Genomic DNA, 23,286 nt, shown 5'->3' on the forward strand with positions numbered 1-23,286 from the left:
CTCTGGTGTTTGTCCTTCCTCAAGCACTGGCCACCGCGACTGGCTACCTTCCTCCTGGCTTGAGAACAGCTCCTGGCTGCATGCATCTAGGGATGCCAGGGTATCTTCCTTCTCCTCAGCACCCTCACTCCTGCTTTTCTGCTCCTCCTCCTGCTTTGTTGGACTGTGCTTTGAAGTGTCCATGGTGGTACTCGGAGTGGAGGTGGGGTCACCCCCAAGTATCGTGTCCAGCTTTTTGTAAAAACGGCAGGTTGCAGGGGCAGCACCAGAGTGGCTGTTTGCCTACGGCTGGAGTGCAGCTGGCACTGGACAGCTTCCTCCCCCCAAACACTGATGAGGTCTGGCACCTCGCCATCGCTCCATATTGGGGATCGCCTGGCACATGGAGGCATGGTCACCTGGAAAGATTCGCTGAGAGCACTCCACACCTGGCTGAGCAAACAGGAAGGAGATTTTCAAAATTCCCAGATAATTTAAAGGGTGGGTCTGATGGTTGGTCACCTGAGGGCAGGGCAGTAGAGTTCAAAGTGATGACCAGAGTGGCTAGAACAGGCATTGTGGGACACTTCTGGAGGCCGATCAGAGTGCATTAACAGACCAGGGCATCTACACTGGTGCTGTGGCGGCGCATCATACGTTATTCCACTCGCCGAGGTGGAGTACCAGGAGTGCTCTAGCCACGGAGTCATTGCCAGTGTGGACGTGTCATGAGTTAAAGCGCACTAGGCTGTTTTAATGCGCTCTAACTGGCAAATGTAGCCATGCCCTTAGAGATGTTCCAATAAGCTTCTTTCACAGACCAGACTTCTTCCTAGTCTGGGCCCAATCCTTTTCCCTTGGTACAGTTCTTGTTAGATCCAGCTCAGGTGGTAACTCTGGGGATTTCTCATGACTGGCTGCCCACTTTGTTCTGTTCCACCCCCTTCTATATCTTTGGCACAAGGCGGGAATACTTTGTGTCTCTCTCTGGGTTCCCACCCCTTCTTCTAAATGGAAAAGCACCAGGTTAAAGATGGATTCCAGTTCAGGTGACATGATCACATGCCACTGTAAGACTTCAGTACCCACTTGCTGGCATGCACACACAGGAAGGCTTACAAGTAAACAGAGCCATTTACAACCAATTGTCCTGGTTAATGGGAGCCATCAAGATTCCAAACCACCATTAATGGCCCACACTTTGCATAATTACAATAGGACCTCAGAGTTATATTTCTAGTTTCAGATATAGGAATGATACATTCATACAAATAGGATGACCACACTCTCAGTAGATTATAAGCTTTTTAGTGATACCTTATATCTAGTTCTGTTTTGAACCCTGTTATAGTCTTCGCCTTCACTACATCCTCTGGCAAGGAGTTCCACAGGCTGACTGTGGATTGTGTAGAAAAATACTTCCTTTTGTTTGCTTTAAACTTGGTGCCTATTAATTTCATTTGGTGATTTCTAGTTCTTGTGTTATGAGAAGGAGTAAATAACACTTCCTTATTTACTTTCTCCACACCAGTCATGATTTAATAGACCACTATCATATCCCTCCTTAGTCGTCTCTTTTCCAGGCTGAAAAGTCCCAGTCTTATTAATCTCTCCTCATATGGCAGCCGTTCCATACCCCTAATAACTTTTGTTGCCCTTTTCTGAACCTTTTACTAGTCTAATATATCTTTTTTGAGATGGGACAACCACGTCTGCACGCAGTATTCAAGATGTTGGTGTACCATGGATTTATATATAGGCAATATGATATTTTCTGTCTTATTATCTATCCCTTTCTTAATGATACCCAACATTCTGTTTGCTTTTTTGACTGCCGCTGCACACTGAGTGGATATTTTCAGAGAACTATCCGCATCAACTCCAAGATCTCCTTCTTGAGTGGTAACAGCTAATTTAGACCCCATCATTTTATATGTATAGATGGGATTGTTTTCCAGTGTGCATTACTTTGCGTTTATCAGCATGGAATTTCATCTGCCGTTTTGTTGCCCAGTCACCCAGTTTTGAGAGAACCATTTGTAGCTCTTTGCAGTCTGCCTGGGTCTTAACTATCTTGAGTAGTTTTGTATCATCTGCAGATTTTGCCACCTCACTGTTTACCCCCTTTTCCAGATCATTTATGAATAATTTAAATAGGACTGGGCCCAGAATAGACCCCTGGGGGGACACCACTATTTACCTCTCTCTCCATTCTGGAAACTGACCATTTATTCTTATCTTTGTTTCCTATCTTTTAACCAATTTTCCACTGATAGTACCAATAGGATAATGCTATGATCTGTTTTGTCAATATGCAACCAATCTCGGAGTCAAAACCAGTAATCAGCAGAGCACAGGCATCAAAGGTTAGGCAATGTGCCTCTGTGTAATTATGGAAGCGCAGTTCATGTGAAGTCCCTCCAACTTTTCTCCTGTTGCAATGGAAGTTGTGTTTCAAGGCTACAACAGGCTGGTGAGAATACCTCCAACTGGAACCTGTTCAGGAAAGCACTTAAGTACATGCTTAACTTTAAGCACATACTTAGAGATAAATATTTGATTAAATGCTTTCTTGAATTGGGCCCTCTGTGAGAATGTCCTTGATATAGTGGGCAAACTGTGGAGAATCTGTGTAAGAACTTCCTTGTGGAGAGGTAAGTGGAAAATGAAAAATAGATTAGAAAATGAATAATAGATTAGTGCTCAGCATGGGGGAAGTGGTTTTCCAAAGTTTTCTAAATCACCTTCAGAAGTCTCTCAGGTTACAAGCCGGGTACAGTGGTCAACTGCACAACATTATCAGGAAAGCCTTGCATAAACTAGGGGGAGCGAGCACACTGAGAGCAAGAGCATATTCAGGGAGAAAAAATTTCCTCTACGCTAAAGTAAGCAGTAAAAAATGTAGTATACATATCCGTAATCAATGCTGTATGAGAACAGTCAGAGAACTGACTGAGCTCCAGTTTCCCTTGATCTGTTTCAGAACAACTCCACCATGTATTCAAACAGATTTGTAATAAGGCAAGTCAAACTGCTCTTGCAGCATGCAAATGCATAAAAAGGGGCCCAAGTTCTTTAGCAGGTATAGTGTTCCTATAGCAAGTAGCACTGCCGTGCTGCTCTGCTCATCAAGATGAGAATAGAAAGATATGCTCCAGAAGATGAGCAGGCCTGGAAAAAATAGTAATAGCTTCCAGTTGGCTGAGTCACTTGTATTCAAAGATGATCAACCTGTTTTTCAAAGAACCTCTTTGGTGAAGAGATGGAAGACCCGCTCCAACACAAGGAACCCCTGTGCGTTTTGCCTATGTAGTACAATTCTTGAATAGGAAAGGCAAAAAGGGAGAGGCGTCTCCAATAGTTATCTCATCCATGCTACTTTGGGCATAATCCATCCTGTGGAAGTTGTTCTCCCTCTGAGATTCTAAAAAAAATCCAGATCTTTTAGCTTTCTTCAAGAAAACATGAATATGGGCATGAAGGAGAGTTCTTTGCAGTGGAAACTACTTCCAAACAGAAATGTGGCCATTCTTAGGCCTGTCTTCTCTGGTTAAATAAAGAAATTAGTTCAAGAAGTGTACTTCAAGATTTTTCAGCTTGTTTATTACTGACAGAAATATTAAGTGTTTTCAGGACTCTCTACCAGATTTATGACTTTCTGGTAAAGAGGTGAAGCATCTGTGCTAGTTACCTGCAAAGAAGCCAACTGAGTATTGGTGCATATTTTGCCAGGCACTACAGCTCAGATTTTCAAAAGTGACTACTAGTAACAAACATCCTGATTTTCAGAGGGTGGGTGCTCAGTACTTTATGAAAATCAGACACCGCAAAGATTCCCCCCCCCTACCCCTGTAAGGCATCCAAAATCACTAGTTACTCTTGAAAAATGTAGTCATAGACTTTGAGTCCAAAGATGATGCAGAAAGTTGCTGAAAGCTACTTTGGAGTAAACATATGGTACTTGTAGGATTGTACAAATATTGTCTTTCCATCATCTAGGCAGGGGTAGAACATCTACAAACTCCCTTGTGAAGAATTCTGCGATAGTGAGTTCCATCCTTATCTTCCCTTATGTCATCAAAATATCATATTATCCCTCAAAGTAATGGGAGGAGCATAATGTATGCATATGGATTAAGTGAAGGATCTTTAAGAGAGAAATAACAGGTACTACATTTCCTCTTGTTTGGTAGATTTGACTAATTCCCTCAGGGTACTGAGAATTTATGCATGTGATCCTCCTGCATTAATGGGAAAATGGAATCCATGAAGTGGGTGGAGTGCTAAAATGTCAGAAAACTGATTTTGCATATTTTCATAAAATCTCCTGAGAAGACCCACATGCTGCAATAATGAGGCGTTTTTAATTAAATTGAACTATTTTTACGGATGTGGTAAAGCTAAGATGCTTTGATCGTGTTTGAGACTGACTATCAAATAGAAGTATGCTTTGATTTGCTAAAATCAGTTGGTTGTAGAGCCAGTCATGCTCTCTCAGTACAGCTTTCGTTGGTTTCAGTGTGGGCAAGAAAGTGAATTCTGCAAAATAGACCTTGGTTTTTTGTTTTGCTTTTAAGTAAGGATGAGCTCATATTTTGTCTCTCACAGGTGATCTGTAATGGAGCTTTCAGAGTTATAAAACCTTTCAGCAAAGGCATTGGTAGGATTATGTAACTTGTTAGACAATTTCTTTAAAAAAAAGTGTATTTCATGCTTTTAGGAATGGCCTATAATGGTTTTAGAATTTTTCCAGGCAGTTTAGGATTAAATTTGCCTACAGTGTAATAAACCTAAATTAAATGGTATTTAAGCTTGAAACAAAAAAAAATGATAATTTAAATGTTTTTAAGTAGCAAAAGCATGACTTTTTATCTGGTGTTGCTAAATCAGAGTAACTTTAAATGATTTCATTAAAGTTTATTTATTGGATTTCTCCCATAGGCAGTTAAATGGTCTCTGTACCCCCAAAATGGAAGAAGTGCAGTACTTATTTTTTCCAAATGCAAATTAGTAATGGTCATCCCTGAATATCTTCCTTAATGGTACAATCTATTAGAATAAATCAGTGTTTTGTTAAATACAAGTAACTTTATAAGATGCTGTCTTTCGCTTTCCGTTCAGGAACTTGGTTCTTGCTTGTTTACTCTTCTTGCAAATACAGTTTGAAATATCTCTCTAAAACCCTTCAGAGTAACTCTGCACTAAAAAATTTAAATTTATAAATAATGTCTGTTACATTTTAAGCTTCGACTGTTTGTTTTGTTGGCATTTGAATTTAAAGCCTATTTTAGTTTTAAAGTATTGTGATTAACTGAATATTTAATGTATATCTTCTAAAATAAGCATGTAACTTGACTAGGAATTTGTAAACCTGACACTTTTAATCTATGGAAGTAATGTAGCACTGAAACTTGTATAACCCAAAGTGATGATGGGGTTGTAAAGAGAAATCTGAGTAATTGTTTTTGGAAAACGCTGTCATTAAATTCCCTGCACCAAACAGGTGAATAATTTAAAGCTTTTTTTTCTCCTTTCTTTCCTTTCTCAGAACATGTTATATGATCATGCTCTTGCCTTTTCAGCTGAAGCTGACTTAGTTTGCAAATTATAACCTTTCTGTGCAATGAAAAAGGTCTGGTTCTCTTTAGCCAGTCTAATTCTTCCTTTTTCTGAAGAGCAGAAAAGCAGTCCAGCTGCTGTTGATATTTTAGTTTGTCTCTCCTGGTATTTAGCCTGTGTCTGTTTCTGCATTGTGGTTCTGGATATCCTTGGCAGATAGAGTGAATAGAATTACATAAGTCCTTGTTTGTCTTTGGCCAGGCAGAGCTTGGTGGTGGGTTGTTTCTTGGTGCTCCTGGATACATTGTAGATGAGTAGGTACTGTGATGGGACCAGATAATTTTAGCTAATAGGCTGACACTCTATTTTTTTTTCCTCTTCGGTATAAAAGACTATTCCTGTCTTCATTTTGTCTAGTAAGAAAACCTGGCTTAAAGCCCACAAAACAATCCACGTACAATAGCTAATACAAATAGATGCTAGTTTGGGCCAGACACTTTTTAAAACATTAAATATTAATTCAGGCTGTTTTGCAATTAGATGGATAGGGCTTTTCCCAAAATTTGAAAAGGAGGGAGCAGAAGATTATGTGGTCTATATACCCCCACGATAGAAATGCAGAATTTGTTGTTTTGTTTTTTTCCTACAGTAAGTTATAAGATATTTTGGTTTGGGTTTTCTTTGAGTTAAAGGTGGGGATAAAATACCAAGTGTGCTGGATTTGTCACCCTTCAAGGCTTTATGGGAGAACCCTGGATGGAGGGTGTGGATTCTTAAGCATAAAGGGAACTAAAGTAGTTTTAGGTAGAGTATTTGAAACAAATTTCTCTCTCCCTTTTTTTGGCTTTATATACAGAAGGACTGAGTCTTGTGCTATTTTAAGTGTAATATCTTTAAGTATTCGCTGAGTAGTTCTCTTTTAACAAGATTTCTTTGACATCATCTGACCTAGTGTTGTGAAAACATGCTTTTGCTGCTTGTTTTCTGTCTTACTGTGTTTGATTGAAATGCACTGTTGCTATTTAAGGACTGACTTACACTGAAAAAGAAAAATATATTGCATTCTTCTTGCAAAGATTATTCAGAGACACTGATGGAATGGGTTAGCCAACTAGTACATTCTTTTATCTTAATTTGAAATGCCTCAATTTTTTTTCTAACTAGTAAGGCAATTTTAGAAATGTTCTCCTTCAGCACAAATTTGAAATTCTTTGCATGGATGGAAGTTGACAGCTCTATTAGTGGAGGAATGTTGATGAGTTTTTTTGAGGAGAGGTAACTAACCAGAGTATGTTTAAAATGTATCCAATTTACTGGTGACTTGAGTTTGAAATTCATTGTATAATTGCTCCAGATAAGCAAAAAGTCGCATTGTTTAGACAACAGCACTACAAACACTAAAATTTTAAAAACTAGTTCTGATATTGGGTTACTCTTTCTTCATTCTGTAGTGGGTGTATTTGATTATTGGGAACAGTTGCAGAGAAGTCAACTGAAATAAATTCATGTTGGCAACTCCATAGTTAAGCAATCTTCACAGGGAAAATGAAATGGCTTTTTATGTCTGTCACTGCTTTGTGGTGTACAAAAATTCTTTGAAGTAGTGGTGGAGACATTTAGAACTTTTTTTGGTTTTGTCTTTCAGCTTAGGAATGGTCTTATAAATTTTGACCATGTATTAAGGTAGGATAGTAAGCCAGAAGGTAGTTTTAAATGTTGGTGAATTTAGTTAGAAAACTTGCATCTACTAGAGTTATACAGGGATGTGCTGCCTTTCACATCATGTATTTTGTCAAAGACTTGGTGCGAAAGTATAAAAATCGTAAAACTATGTACAGAAGAACCTCAGAGTTACAAACACCTTGGGAATAGAGGTTGTTCATAACTCTGAAATGTCGTAATTCTGAACAAATCATTGATGGTTCTTTCAAAAGTGTACAACTGAACATTGACTTAAAACAGCTTTGAAATTTTACCACGCAGAAGAAAAATGCTGCTTTTAACAATCTTAATGTAAATGAAACAGGCACAGAAACAGTTCCTTACCTTGTCAAATCTTTTTTTAAACTTTCCCTTTTATTTTTTAGTAGTTTACATTTAACACAGTTTTGTACTGTATTTGTGTTTTTTATTTTGTTTTTTGTCCTGCTGCTGCCTGAGGCATACTTCAGGTTCCAAATGACCTGTGTGGTGTACCAGTCAGTTCGTAACTGGTGTACATAACTCTGAGGTTACTATATTGTAGGGTGAGGACATAGCCAGTTTTAGAAGGCAGTTAAACTATTCAACTTACTTTAACCAAATTAAGGGAAAGGGGAAGTTATTGATCACTATTCACTATATTGTGTGGATTTCAGCTGACCAGCTGAATACAAACTTAAGCACTACAGTATGGAAAGAATATAAATAAAATGAAAAGACTGTAAAGCAGTGGCTCTCAACCTTTCCAGACAAGACTCCTGAAAGTAATTTGTCTTGAGTACCACCAAGTTTCACCTTATTTAAAATTGAGTTGTGTACAGAATCAGGCAAAAAACACAAAAGTATCACAGCACACGATTACTGAAAAATTGCTTGCTTTATCATTTTTACCATATAATTATAAAATAAATCAATTGGAATAGAAGTATTGTACTTACATTTTAGTATATAGAGCAGTATAAACAAGTTATTTTCTGAATGAAATTTTAGTTTGTACTGACTTTGCTAGTGCTTTTTATGTAGCCTGTTATAAACGTAGGCAAGTATCTAGATGAGTTGATTAACCACCCCCTGGAAGATCTCTGCATACGTGTATGTCTGGTTGAGTACCACTGCTGTAAAGGACAGCTTTTAGGAGTGCAAAGGAGTACTACTGTAATGAGAGAGAGGTTTTGGAGGCAGTGGGTTATGAAGAACTGAGGAAACCGTACAGCTTGGAAAAACTGGCTATGAGATAGAATTTAACTATGTACATACTTAAAGGGTTACTGAAAGTGGGAGAGAAACTCCTCATTGTTGATAAAACTGGAAATAACTGGTTGAAACCAAAATAAACCAACTTAAAGATGGCCTGCACACTTGTCAAGGTTCTTCCCTACTCTGAACTCTAGGGTACAGATGTGGGGACCTGCATGAAAGACCCCCTCAGCATATTCTTTCCAGCTTAGGTTAAAAACTTCTTCAGGGTACAAACTTTGCCTTGTCCTTGAACCCTATGCTTCCACCACCAAGCGTGTTAAACAAAGAACAGGGAAAGAGCCCACTTGGAGACGTCTCCCCCCCCCCCCCCCCCGCAAGAATATCCCCCCCCAAGCCCTACACTCCCTTTCCTGGGGAAGGCTTGATAAAAATCCTCGCCAGTTTGCATAGGTGAACACAGACCCAAACCCTTGGATCTTAGGAACAATGAAAAAGCAATCAGGTTCTTAGAAGAAGAATTTTAATTAAAGAAAAAGTAAAAGAATCACCTCTGTAAAATCAGGATGGTAAATACCTTACAGGGTAATCCGATTCAAAACACAGAGAATCCCTCTAGGCAAAACCTTAAGTTACAAAAAGACACAAAAACAGGAATATACATTCCATCCAGCGCAGCCTATTTTACTAGCCATTAAAGAAAAGGAAATCTAAAGCATTTCTAGCTAGATTACTTACTAGCTTTTTACAGGAGTTCTGAGCTGCATTCCTGATCTGTTCCTGGCAAAAGCATCACACAGGGACAGACCCTTTGTCCCTGTCTCTCCCCCCCCAGCTTTGAAAGTATTTTGTCTCCTCATTTTGGTCAGGTGCCAGCGAGGTTATTTTAGCTTCTTAACCCTTTACACGTGAAAGGGTTTTGCCTCTGGCCAGGAGGGATTGTATAGCACTGTATACAGAAAGGTGGTAACCCTTCCCTTTATATTTATGACAACAGCAATGAAAAATGTGTGCCTCTTTTGTTGCTTTATGATGTAAGTGTTTGGGAGGGAGTTTAGAAATATCAGAAACATGAAGCTTTGTGATAGTTTTGCTAAAGGTCTCCTTGAAGAAGTAGAAATCTTCAGTTGAAGGGGCTGGGGTTTTTGAATTCTCAAAGTGAGCTTTTACCCAAATCTGTCAGGAGTTTGAGTTAAATAGTTAACAAACAAAGTTTTAGAAAGTTACGACAGTCTTCCCAGCTCACCTGCTAAATTTTCATTTTCATTTTGTGATGTTATCCCACTAGTTCCTAATCTTAGTCCTCCACCCAAACTGGGAAGACAAGCCATGGTATTTCTGATATTAAACAGAAATCTATTTTAAAAAAAACCTAATGGACTGGAAAAACCCCCAACCTTATTCAGCTGCCTTTTGTAGATTACAAAGAAGCAGTAAGGGCATGCACACGATTTAAAAAAAAAAAAAAAAAAAGGATGGACTTCACACATTCCTGACAATTCTGGTTCTCTAATGTATGTTCTCTAATCTCTAACTTTGTCAAATATTTTAGCAGCGTGCCTGTTTTCTGTTATGCTAGCTGGCTGCTATGGGGTGAATGCAGTGAAGAAACACTATGTAGCAGCTTTGTTTTCAAGGTATCATGTGACTACTCTTTGGTTAAGAGGAGAGAGTAGACCAAGGACAAGTTTGTTCAGCAAACTGATGATATGTAAAATATGTAAAATGACCAGCCAATGAGACATTCACTCGAGTACTTATCAATCCCCTATGATGACGTGACTCTGAAACTCTGGTTCAGATAAAGGAAAAAAGTAGGAGATGAAACCTGTTAAATCTACTATGTCTACTATGGGGGTGTCTCTGAAGAAACAATTGAACAAGGATTTAGACAAATGCCTAGTTGTTAATTGGCAGTGGAGTGGAGAAGGGAAGGTCCTTACTTCAAGGTTGGACACTTGTAAACAGTAATGAATGATAAAGGCTAACTTAAAAGAGCCTAATCTCATCTCGGGATATAACTGACCAATTTCAAAATTGGAGCAGAGTATTCACTTTGACGAGTGACTTGAGCCTTGCTGAACAGGCTGATGGCATTATAGAAGGACTTAGGAGGTGAACTAATAAAGATATATCGGAAATTGGCATTGGGAAATATGGTGAGAAGGCACAGCAATACTCAGAAAAACATGGTACTACTTGCAAGTGCTTTTTGGTAAAATTCTATCCATTATCCAAACATTTTCTGATTTTTGCATGACATATATAACAAAATGGAAACTGTCTTTGGACAAGTCTACACTTCCAGCACTGCATTTACACCACTGGTGCACTTAAGTGAGGACACTACTCTGCTGACAGGAGAGCTTCTCTTGTCAGCATAGTTAATCCACCTCTGCGAGAGGCGGTAGCTATATTGATGGGAGAAGCTCTCCCATAGACATAGCGCTGTTTACACTGGGGCTTAGGGAGGTATAACTGCATCAATCAGGAGTGTGGATTTTTCACATGCCTGAGTTGTTATACTGATGTAAATGTATAGTGTGGACCCAGCCTTTGGTTACTGACTGAGGTTTAACAGTGTCATAGAAATACTGGTGGGCTACTTAAGTCAACTCTCTACCTCACAGAAAGAGCTCCTTTATGTGCAGCTGCAGTGGACTGGAGCCTCAAATTTATAAGAACTGTACAAACCAGAGGCTGATGTGAAAGACTGAAACTTCAAGCCAGGTCCTGGGACAGAATCCTGATGGGAATCCAGCTCAGTTGTTCCTTGTAGTGGCTGAGTGACATGAAGGTTTGGTTTCGCACAAAGGTTTGTTTCAGGATGTTGCTGGACAGAGGGAGGAATGCTCCGTCATTCATCTGCCTCTGGCTGATTGGCCTAGTTTTATATCTGATAAATGTTTGGACAGTTTTTCTTTAAGTGCTGTATAAAGGCATTCCATGTATTAAAGATGGACTAAATATAATGGTAGATGTTGAAATCCTCTGAAAGTATTATAGAAGTGCAAAGCAGTTTACAAACTCCAATTACTTAAGTCGGGTGTCGGCAACCTTCGGCATGTGGCCCATCAAGGTAGTCCGCTGGCGGGCCGCTAGACATTTTGTTTACTTTGACCATCCACAGGCACTGCCCCCCCACAGCTCCCAGTGGCTGTGGTTTGCCGTCCCCAGCCAATGGGAGCTGCAGGAAGTGACATCCCTGCAGCCCGCACCACTGCCCGCAGCTCCCATTGGCCGGAAACAGCGAACCGCGGCCACTGGGAGCTGCGGGCGGCTGTGCCTGCGGACAGTCAACATAAACAAAAGGTCTCGCCAGCGGATTACCCTGATGGGCCATGTGCCGATGGTTGCAGACTCCTGACTTAAGGCTCTGGCTACACTGCGCAGCTTTTAGTGACATGGCTGTGCCACTAAAAGTCGCACAATTGTAGTTGCTGTTTGTCGGCAGGAGAGAGCCCCTGCTTACAAAGTGCTGTTCTCACCAGCACTTTTAGTCGGTAAAAGTTTTTTGTAATTCTGGGGTGTGTGTGTTTTAACGTCCCTGAATGACAAAAGTTTTTTCCGATGAAGTGCCAGTGTAGACATACCCTAAGTTCACAACACTCCTGAAAATGGAAAATATTGTCCCCTCTTTTTATATGGAGAAACTGGAACAATGAGACGTTGACTTGTACAGGTCATACACAATCTGTTGCAGAGCTGGGAATAAACCCAGATCTCTTGGCTAAATCTCATTAAATTAGCTTGATGAAGAATGTTTGCGACAGTGTTGTATCTGTGTTGGTCCCAGGATATTGGAGACTGGAAGAACAGCTCTGTGTAAGCTAGAGAGCTTGTCTCTTTCACCAACAGAAGTTGGTTCAATAAAAGATATTAAAAGATATTACCTCACCCACCTTGTCTCCTTAATGAAGAATAGCCATTTTGCTAAAACACCAGTGTAAGTTAGTATTTTAAAGTAATACTTAAGTACAATATTTTAAATAAATCCACTTGTTCATTAAGTGTGGCTGGATTATTCATACTACTGTATAAATGTTGTATTAAACTAATGTAGTTTATCTTGCTTCATAACCTAAGCAGGTTTCAGAGTAACAGCCATGTTAGTCTGTATTCGCAAAAAGAAAAGGAGTACTTGTGGCACCTTAGAGACTAACCAATTTATTTGAGCATGAGCTTTCGTGAGCTACAGCTCACTTCATCGGATGCATACCATGGAAACTGCAGAAGACATTATATACACACAGAGATCATGAAACAATACCTCCTCCCGCCCCACTGTCCTGCTGGTAATAGCTTATCTAAAGTGATCATCCCGCCCCCCCCCCCCAAAACTCACTCTCCTGCTGGTAATAGCTTATCCAAAGTGACCACTCTCCCTACCAGCAGGAGAGTGAGTTTGTGTGTGGGGTTTTTGGAGGGGGGTGAGGAAGTGAGAGAACCTGGATTTGTGCAGGAAATGGCCCACCTTGATTATCATACACATTGTGAAGAGACTGGTCACTTTGAATGGGCTATTACCAGCAGGAGAGTGAGTTTGTGTGTGGGGGGGCGGAGGGTGAGAAAACCTGGATTTGTGCTGGACATGGCCCAACTTGATGATCACTTTAGATAAGCTATTACCAGCAGGACAGTGGGGCGGGAGGAGGTATTGTTTCATGATCTCTGTGTGTATATAATGTCTTCTGCAGTTTCCACGGTATGCATCCGATGAAGTGAGCTGTAGCTCACGAAAGCTCATGCTCAAATAAATTGGTTAGTCCCTAAGATAACCTAAGCAGTGTTCCCAGCTGACATTTTGCAAGGCCATTATGGAAGGAGTAAACCTGGCTTCTGGGAATTGGAGTACCTGGTATTGTTCTTTAGCAACCCTGTTTAGTGGAACAAAGGAGTAGCAATGACAGCTCTGCAGGGAGCACTCTTCACTGGAGGGAATGTTGCATCCGATGAAGTGAGCTGTAGCTCACGAAAGCTTATGCTCAAATAAATTGGTTAGTCTCTAAGGTGCCACAAGTACTCCTTGTCTTTTTGCGAATACAGACTAACAGGGCTGTTACTCTGAAACTTGCTACTAAGTGGTGTTTGTTGTGGGGGGGACTGTCTGCAAGAATGAGTGAGAGAGTGCATTCATCCGATGAAGTGAGCTGTAGCTCACAAAAGCTTAGCCTCAAATAAATTTTAGTCTCTAAGTTGCCACAAGTACTTCTTTTCTTTTTGCGGATACAGACTAACACGGCTGCTACTCTGAAACCTAAAGGATGTCCCTATCCCTACGGGGGGCAGGGGGAATTGGAGGAACTGGGCATCTGTGAACCTATCATACACTTTTATTACAGATAGCCCATGTATGGATTTTACAGTAAGATAACAAGGTGGCTAAACGTTGCTAGTTAATGTGTATCCAGTCACCAGTTGCCAATAGGAAATAATCTTTCCAAACATTTTTACTTAATAGATGTAGTTGGGTTATCTCATACTTGAACAGTCTGTAAACTGCTCAGTTAACTAACTAACAAGTAATTAAACCCTACTTGGAATAATAGTACACTGAGGTTTTACATTTAATTTTGTAAACATCCAATAGATTATCATTAAATAGATGGTAATTGCTGGGTTATGAAAATTGAATGTTGTAAAGAATCAGTTACATGTAACTAACTAAATGCTCCAAATTTAATTTCTTTATTTGTAATCTACTAGTATCAGTGGAAACGAAAGTATAATCCAAACTCGTTTTGGCCTAGGACTTTAAGGATCTATTTCCAAAAGCATGTTGAAGCCATTAGGCAAGAAAAATGACAGCAGAGCCTGCTGTTTTGTAATTCACAGCTTTGTTGGTTTTAAATGTACTTCTGTATTCTAATTCCATATTAAAAGAATATTATCGGATAACTCAATTATCTACAAATACTCCAGAACTCAAGTTCAACTTGAAAAGAAAACCTTAACTGCTTTGCATACTTCAGTACATACTGTATTGGAGTTCCTAGAATTTGGAATGGTCTTTGTAAGTCATCTTGCATTAATGCAAAATTATGACTGATATTTTTAAACTCTCAACGGTCAGGAAATTCAAACGTATACTATTTTCCTCACTCTAGCTGATAAATTTATATCTAAAATACACTGCTAAAATTATTTCTAAGGTAGCTATCATCATGGTATCTAAAAGCACAGTACTGTATGTACAATGTGGTTCTTAAGATGCTATAGAAACATACCTCTGAATTTCCTCAATTTTACGTTTGCAATATTCTGATAGAAATTTTAGTCATAAATTTTTTTTTCTTTTGATTTCTTTATTTTTAAGATAGTTAAAACTAGACTTTTCCTTCTTTCATACAGGCTGTGTGAGTAGTGTGGGAAGAGGTGCTGAAACTATGCTCTAGGAATGCTGACATCTTCATCACCGCATTTACTTACCACCTCTTAATTTAAAAAATGATGCGTTCGCTGGTGAACTGAAGAAGGAAGCTTTTCTGTTTTCTTCCTCTGGTGTCATTCTCCATCAAATGAGAGTTTATGGGCTTCTGTAAATCCTATGCCTGGTCCAAAACCACAAGTTGCGCTGGTTAAACTAACATGAGTGCAAAACCAGACCATGCTCTGCAAATGAGGGAAATCATTTTATGAGACTGTAAAGAAGTATTAAAATCCCAATCAAGGTATTCAGAATTTATACATAAGAAACTGAAAAAGGCAGTTAATGTTTTCAAAGTTTATGTATTGGATTCTCAGTAAAATAATGTTCTAAAAGTTCTTTCAATGTTGTAAGAACCCAAGTACTAGCATGGATAACAAAACTAACAGTGTCTTGTTTAATAGTGCACATCTCTAGCTATGCCTATCCTATTGTATGAAAACCTATACTGTGGTATGTAAATATTTGTCTGTAGGTTTCTTTGGTCCTTAATCATCTAAATACTTTAGTATATAGGTAAATTGAAAGCTTATAGTACAGTTTCTTTACACATCATAATAGCACAAGATTTTTCTTTAACATACGAGACAGCTACACAGTTTCACTCCGAGAATATTTTTTATAATCTCCTTTATCCAAAATTACTGGCACACTGGGATATGGCATTCAAAGAATCTATTCCAGGGAAAACAAAGTGTTTACATTCTTGCTATGTTTATACACTCCTCTGCTTCTTGCATGGAAGAATTTAGTAGCTTGGAGAGACTTTTTTATTTTTGGGGGGCTGGAAGACTTGTAGAAATCAGATTTTCTGTCCTTAATTGTCTTAAACAGCAAAACAGCCCCTTCACTCCCCCCCCCCCAAATTGCCCTGTAAGTATATTGCTTTCATTCTTTATGCCTGATAGTTCTGTTAATGTATTTTGAAATAGTAAAATAGTCCTGTTTATGAAAAAGTGAGACTTTATATTTATTTTTATCAGGTTCAAGCCATTTTTTCCATTTCAAGTTATGTCACCTGAGGAATATGAAGATCGGGATCTCAACATACAAGATTTTCCATTGACAGAAGGCCGACTTAAAATTACCTTAATAGAATGTACAAGGTATGTCCTGTCCTTTGCCCTGTCACTCTTTCTGGACTTAGTGGTTTTCAAGTACGTGATATTATTGCTAAGGCTGTTTTGATACAAGAACACTGCAACTTCACTCTCCTGGTTGAACTCGTACTATAATATAGCTTTTTTTTTTAAATTAAAAATTCTCTCTCAATGATCAATTGAAACATGGAAAACGTACTCTAAGCTGTTCAGATGATTCTGTGGGTGTATGTAGATGTGTGTATCTATGTATAATGATTTTTCTTCCTCTTTGCTTTTGGTTGCTTAAGTGTTAATCTGCTCCTACTGCTTATTCCCCCCCTACCCCCATCAAGTAAGAATTCATGGGTTCATAAGCTTATTGGTGATTTCATAATTTAGTTGCTGTGGAAGTGATTTTAACATTGAAAACAAAAAGGAATAACAAAATCAAAAGTCCAAAGCAAGTAAAACTTGTTTTTGTGAAAATGTCCTTAAATTCATAAAATTTAAGGCTGGATGGGATTATTAAATGATCTAGTCTGACCTCCTATATTTCACCCAGTTCCCCGCTATTGAACCCAGTAACTTCTGTGTTTCACTAAAAGGTTCATCAGCTCACTGCTGCAGCAATGTGCTGGCTATCAAACTTAAATATAAATCTGTAGTTGTTGCTACCTGCCCAAGCCATATGAAAGAAGACTAAAGCATAACTTGTTTTTTGGCAAAATATGTTTTAGCCAGGCATCTAGGCTTAATTTGAAGACATCAAGAGATGAAGAATCTGCCACTTCCCTTGGTAGTTTTTTCCAGTGGTTAATTACCCTCGTTAGAAATTTGCACCAGATTTCTCCTTTGAATTTGTCTGGCTTCGGGTTCCAGACATTGATTCTTGTTATGCCTTTTTCCGCTAGGTTAAATAATTAAATAATGTTTTAGTATCTGGTATTTTATCCACATGAAGGTATTTATATGCTGTGATCAAGACAGTTCTCAGTCTTGTTTTTCATAAACTAAACAGGTTGATATCTTTAAGTGTCTCCTCCCCATAAGGCATTTTCTCCAGTTTTCAAATGAATTTAGTGGCTCTCTCATACCTTCTCCAGTTTTTCAACATCCTTCTTCAAAGGTGGGCACTGTATACAGTATTCCAGTATTGGTCTCACTGATATCGTATACAGAGGTAAAATCACCTTTCTACTCTCACTACTCTCCTGTTTGTTCATCCAAGGCTGATATTAGTCCTTTTTGCTACTGACTACATCTCACTGGGAACTCATGTTGAGTTGCTTGTTCAGTATGGCCCCATGATCCTTTTCAGAGTCACTGCTTTCTGGGAGACAGTCTCCAGTTCTCTAGTTATGATCTCATTCTTTGTTCCTTGATGTGTAACTTTGCATTTGGCTGCATAAAAATGCATTTTGTTTGAATGGGCCCAGTTTACCAAGCAATCCAGATTGCTCTGCATATCTGCTGTGTCCACGTTGTTGTTTATCAATCTGCCAATCTTTGTGTCATCAGCAAATTTTATCAGCAGTGATTTTCATATTTACTTCCAGATTGGTGATGAAAATGTTGAAAAGCATTCGGCATAGTATGGATCCCTCTGGAACCCCACTAGAAACACCCCCATTCAATGACAATTCCCCAGTTTGAGATCCGTCAGTTAGCCAGTTCATAATCCATTTAATGTGTGCTCTGTTGATATTGTATCATGCTAATTTTCAAATCAGAATATTGTGCCTTACAAAATGCCTTCTTACATCTACTCAATTACATTTATCAACCAAATTTATAATCTCACTGGAATGAAATCAGATTTGTTTGACAAGGCCTATTTTCCACAAAGTAGGTTGACTGGCTCTGGCATTAATTGTATTCTTGTCCTTTAGTTCTTAATCCGTTGAATCCCATATCAACTGTTCCATTATTTTGCCTGGGATTGATATCAGGCTAACAGACCTATAGTTACCTGGGTCATCCCCCTTGCCCTGTTTAAATATTGGTGCAACATTAGCACTCTTCCAGTCACTGGAATTTTCCTGGTGTTTCAAGGTTTGTTAAAAATTAATATCCGTGGGCCAGCGATCGCCTCACCCCACATTCTTAGCATTCTTGGCTTCAAGTTAGTCAGGCCTGCTGATTTTTAAAATGATTATCCCTAATAGATGCGGTTTAACATCCTCCATAGTGACTAATGGACTAGAAAGTACTTCCTCATCCTTATGTGATATCGGTACATCATCCTGTTCCTTTTTAAAACCAGAAGAGAAATATTTATTGAACACTTCTTTTGCCTGTTCTGCACCACTGTTAATACCCTTACCATCTCCATCTAATAATGGGCCTATACCATTGTGAAGATTTCTCTTGTTCTTTATATACTTAAATTCCTTAGTCCTGCCAGCTATAGATTTTTTCCCCTTATGTTCTTAGCTCCCCTTATCAATTTTCTACAATTCATAATTTCTAATTTATATTGATTTCTGTTTGTTATGTTACTTTTTTATTTCTAATTTATGCCTTCAGTTCACCACAGAATCAGGATGGTTTTTTACCCACAGTTGTCTTCATTCTGGTTTGTGAAATTTGTGCCTTTTTGGCCACCTAGAAACTCCTTCTGAACTCACAATTTTCATTCACATTTTTCATCTGAAGTTTTCCTTCCAATCAATTGTGCTTATAATTTCCTCAGTTTGGGAAATTAGCCCTTCTGAAGCACAACCTGTGTGTATCTTGTCTTCTGACAATGGCCAATGCCAGATGCTTCAGAGGGAATGAACAGAACAGGTAATCATCAAGTGATCTCTCTCGTGTTGCCTAGTCATAGTTTGTGGTAAGCAGAGGCTAGGGACATTCCGAGCATGGAATTCCGAGTTGCATCCTTGATCATCCTGCCTATCCTCCATGAATTTATCTAGGTTGTTTTTTGAACGCTGTTTTGGCCTTCACAGCAACCCCTGGCAACGAGTTTCACAGGTTGACTGTGTGTTGTGTGAAGAAGTACTTTCTTCTGTTCGTTTTAAACCTTCTGCTCAGTAATTTCGTTTGGTGACCTCCTAGTTTTTGTCTTTAAGAGATTGAGTAAATAATGCTTCCTTCTTCACTTTCTCCACACCAGTCAAGATTTTATAGACCTCTATCGTATTCCTTCTTAGTAGTATCGTATTCCTTCTGTTTTCCAAGATGAAAAGTCCCAGTATTTTTAATTTCTCTTCATATGGAAGCTGTTCCTTACCTCAAATCATTTTTGTTGCCCTTCTCTACCTTTTCCAATTCTAATATCTTTTTTGAGATGGAGTGACCAGATCTTCACACAGTATTAAAGACATGGATGTACCATAGATTTATATAGCAGCATTATGATTTTTTTCTGTCTTAGTATCTATCCCTTTTCTAATTGTTCCTAACATTGTTAGCTTTTTTTTTTTTGATTGCTGCTGCATATTGAGTGGATGTTTCCAGAGAACTTTCCAAAATGGCTCCAAGATCTTTCTTGAGTGGTAACAGCTAATTTAGACCCCATCATATTATATGTATAGTTGGGACTGTTTTTCAATGTGCATTACTTTACATTTACCAACACTGAATTTCATCTGCCATTTTGTTGCCTAGTCACCCAGTTCTGTGAGATTCCCTTTGTTACTCTTCGCAGTCTACTTTGTACTTTACTATCTTGAGTAATTTTGTATCTACAAGTTTTGCCACCTCACTGTTTACCCCTTTTTCCAGATCATTTATGAATATGTTGAACATCACTGGTCCCAGTACAGACCCCTGGGGGACACCATTATTTACCTGTCTCCATTGTGAAAACTGACTGACGGTTCCTATCCTTTGTTTCCTATCTTTTAACCAGTTACAGATCCATGAAACAACTTTCCCTCTTATACTATGACTGCTTACTTTGTTTAAGAGCCTTTGGTGAGGGACCTTGTCAAAGGCTTTCTGAAAGTGCAAGTACACTATCCACTGAATCACCCTTGTCCACATGTTGTTTGACCCCCTCAAATAATTCTAATAGATTGGTGAGGCATGATTTCCCTTTACAAAAGTCATGTTGACTCTTCTCCAACAAATTGTGTTAATCTGTGTGTTTTATAATTCTGTTCTTTACTATAGTTTCAAGCACTTTGCCTGGTACTGAAGTTAGGCTTACCAGCCTGTAATTGCTGGGATTGCCCCTACAGCCTTTTTTAAAAACTGGCGTCCCATTAGCTATCATTCAGTCATCTGGTACAGAAGCTGATTTAAAGGATTGATTACATACCACAGTTGTGCAATTTTATATTTAAGTTCCTTCAGAACTCTTGGGTGAATACCATCTGGATCTGGTGACTTATTACTGTTTAGTTTATCAATTTGTTCCAAAACCTCCTCTAGTGACACTTCAATCTGGGACAGTTCCTCAGACTTGTCACCTAAAAAGAATGGCTCAGATTTGGGAATTTTCCTTATGTCCTCTGCAGTGAAGACTGGTAGAGAGTTCATTTAGTTTCTCCGCAATGGCCTTCTCTTCCTTGAGTGCTCCTTTAGCACCTTGATCATCCAGTGACCTCACTGATCAGAAGCAGAAAGCCTGCTAAACAATGAACTTTAAATTTTATTTTTGCTATTAGTTTTTGAGTCTTTGGCTAGTTGCTCTTCAAATTCTGTTTTGGCTGTCTTAATTATACTTTTACACTTAATTTGCCAGCGTTTATGCTCTTTTCTGTTTTTCTCATTAGGATTTAACTTCCAGTTTTTAAATAATGCCTTGTTGCCTTTAACTGCTTCTTTTACTTTGTTTAGTCATGGTGGCAGATTTTTGGTCCTCTGTGTTTTTTAATTTGGGGTATACAGTTAATTTGATCCTCTATACGGTGTTTTTAAAAAGTTTCCATCCAGCTTGCCGTCATTTCACTTTTGGGACTGTACTTTTTAATTTCTGTTGAACTAGCTTCCTCATTTTTGTGTAGTTCCCTTTTCTGAAGTTAAATGCTACTGTAGTGGGCTTCTCCCCTGCTCCCTCCAGAGATCTTAAATTTAATTTATATTATGGCTGCCGCTAGTAAGCGGTCCAGCTATATTCACCTCTTGGACCAGATCTTGTGCTGCACTTAGGACTAAATCAAGAATTGCTTCTCTCCTTTGGGTTCCAGGACTAGCTGATCCAAGAATTAGTCATGTATGGTGCTGTCAAGGTTCTTCCCTACTCTGAACTCTAGGGTACAGATGTGGGGACCTGCATGAAAGACCCCCTCAGCATATTCTTTCCAGCTTAGGTTAAAAACTTCTTCAGGGTACAAACTTTGCCTTGTCCTTGAACCCTATGCTTCCACCACCAAGCGTGTTAAACAAAGAACAGGGAAAGAGCCCACTTGGAGACGTCTTTCCCCCCAAGAATATCCCCCCAAGCCCTACACTCCCTTTCCTGGGGAAGGCTTGATAAAAATCCTCGCCAGTTTGCATAGGTGAACACAGACCCAAACCCTTGGATCTTAGGAACAATGAAAAAGCAATCAGGTTCTTAGAAGAAGAATTTTAATTAAAGAAAAAGTAAAAGAATCACCTCTGTAAAATCAGGATGGTAAATACCTTACAGGGTAATCCGATTCAAAACAGAGAGAATCCCTCTAGGCAAACCCTTAAGTTACAAAAAGACACAAAAACAGGAATATACATTCCGTCCAGCACAGCTTATTTTGCCAGCAGACCCTTGGTTTTCTCCCCTCCCTCCTCCCCCCCCCCCCCCCGCGCTTTGAAAGTATCTTGTCTCCTCATTGGTCATTTTGGTCAGGTCCCAGGGAGGTTATTTTAGCTTTTTAACCCTTTACAGGTGAAAGGGTTTTGCTTCTGGCCAGGAGGGATTTTATAGTTCTGTATACAGAAAGGAGGTTACCCTTCCCTTTATATTTATGACGGGTGCCAATAAACTTGATTTCTGCATCCCTTCCTGAGGTGATGTATCCAGTCAACATGGGGATAGTTGAAATCCCCCATTATAAAAATAGAAAACTCAATAATCAACTCTCTAATCTCCTTGAGCATTTCACAATCATCATCACCATCCAGATCAGGTGATTGCTTGTATATCCCTACTGCTGTATTCTTTTTGAAGTACAGAATTTCTATCCATAGAGATTTTTATAGCACAGTTTGGTTCATTTAAAATTTTTACTATATTTGACTCTATGCTTTCTTTCACATACAGTGCCACTCCATTGCCAGCATGACCTATTCTGTCATTGCTGTATATTTTTGTGACAAAGTGGGAATGTTCTTAATGTTTTGTCTGAATACTGTGTGCGCGCCTCAGTTTCTCCTATGTGTTGTTCAAGTGTCTAGGTGGTGAGATAACGGTGTGTGATTGTTGCAGAGACCCCTAGAGGGCAGGTCTGGCTGCCCAGATAAACACATTGGCCAACATTCTGTAACCTGGCAACTGATGGCCAAGGCTATCCTCTGTAAGGATCAGCAAAGGGGTCTAGGGGAACAAAGCGAGAGGTGGAGGAGCTAGGTGGCCTGAGAAAGAAACAAAGGAAGGAGGAGGGCAGGTGGGCATGACTGAGTCTGGGCTTCTGGAAGCTGATCAGTCTTCTGGTTGGGACTCAAGTGGGGTGAACTCTGGGCTCTGGATTCCCCGCCACCCCACCCCCCAAGATGGACTTTGTTATAACTTCCTGTTTACTCTGCTAATATCTGTTCTGAGCTGATTTCCAGACTACTATATCTTTACTTTAGTAAAGCTTTTGATACTGTCTCGCATGACCTTCTCATAAACAAACTAGGGAAATACAGCGTAGATGGAGCTACTATAAGGTGGGTGCAAAACTGGTTGTAAACCCATTCCCAGAGAGTAGTTATCAGTGGATCACAATCATCCTGGAAGGGGGTAACGAGTGGGGTCCTGGAGGTCCTGTTCTGGGTATCTGGGTATCTCTGTTCAGTATCTTCATCAGTGATTTAGATAATGGCATACAGAGTACACTTATAAAGTTTGCGGATGATACCAAGCTGGGAGGGGTTGTAATGGGTTGCTTTGGAGGATAGGATTATAATTCAAAATGATCTGGACAAGCTGGAGAAATGGTCTGAAGTAAATAGGATGAAATTCAATAAGGACAAATGCAAAGCACTCCACTTACGAAGGAACATCAATTGCACACATACAAAATGGGAAATGACTGCCTATGAAGGAGTACTGCAGAAAGGTATCTGGGGGTCATAGTGGACCACAAGCTAAATATGAGTCAACAGTGTAATGCTGTTGCCAAAAAAAAAAAAAAAAACCCCGAACATCTTTCTGGGATATATTAGCAGTAGTGTTGTAAGCAAGACACAAGAAGTAATTCTTCTGCTCTA

The 23,286-nt window shown here is 39.2% G+C and overlaps 1 protein-coding gene across 2 annotated transcripts in view; it reads left to right on the forward strand.

Moving 5' to 3' along the window:
• PDZD8 (PDZ domain containing 8) overlaps nucleotides 1-23,286 on the forward strand; it is a 147,743-nt gene that overhangs the window by 20,772 nt on the left and 103,685 nt on the right. The window contains exon 2 of one of the 2 annotated variants that reach the window (XM_073354247.2): nucleotides 15,847-15,969. The exons of the other annotated variant lie outside the window; for it this stretch is intronic. Within the exon in view, the coding sequence (XP_073210348.1) occupies nucleotides 15,847-15,969 (123 nt within the window). The remainder of the gene's footprint in view (nucleotides 1-15,846; nucleotides 15,970-23,286) is intronic. 2 annotated transcript variants of the gene reach the window in all.

This window comes from Lepidochelys kempii, chromosome 7, assembly GCF_965140285.1.
Source record: "Lepidochelys kempii isolate rLepKem1 chromosome 7, rLepKem1.hap1, whole genome shotgun sequence".
Lineage (NCBI taxonomy): Eukaryota > Metazoa > Chordata > Testudines > Cheloniidae > Lepidochelys > Lepidochelys kempii.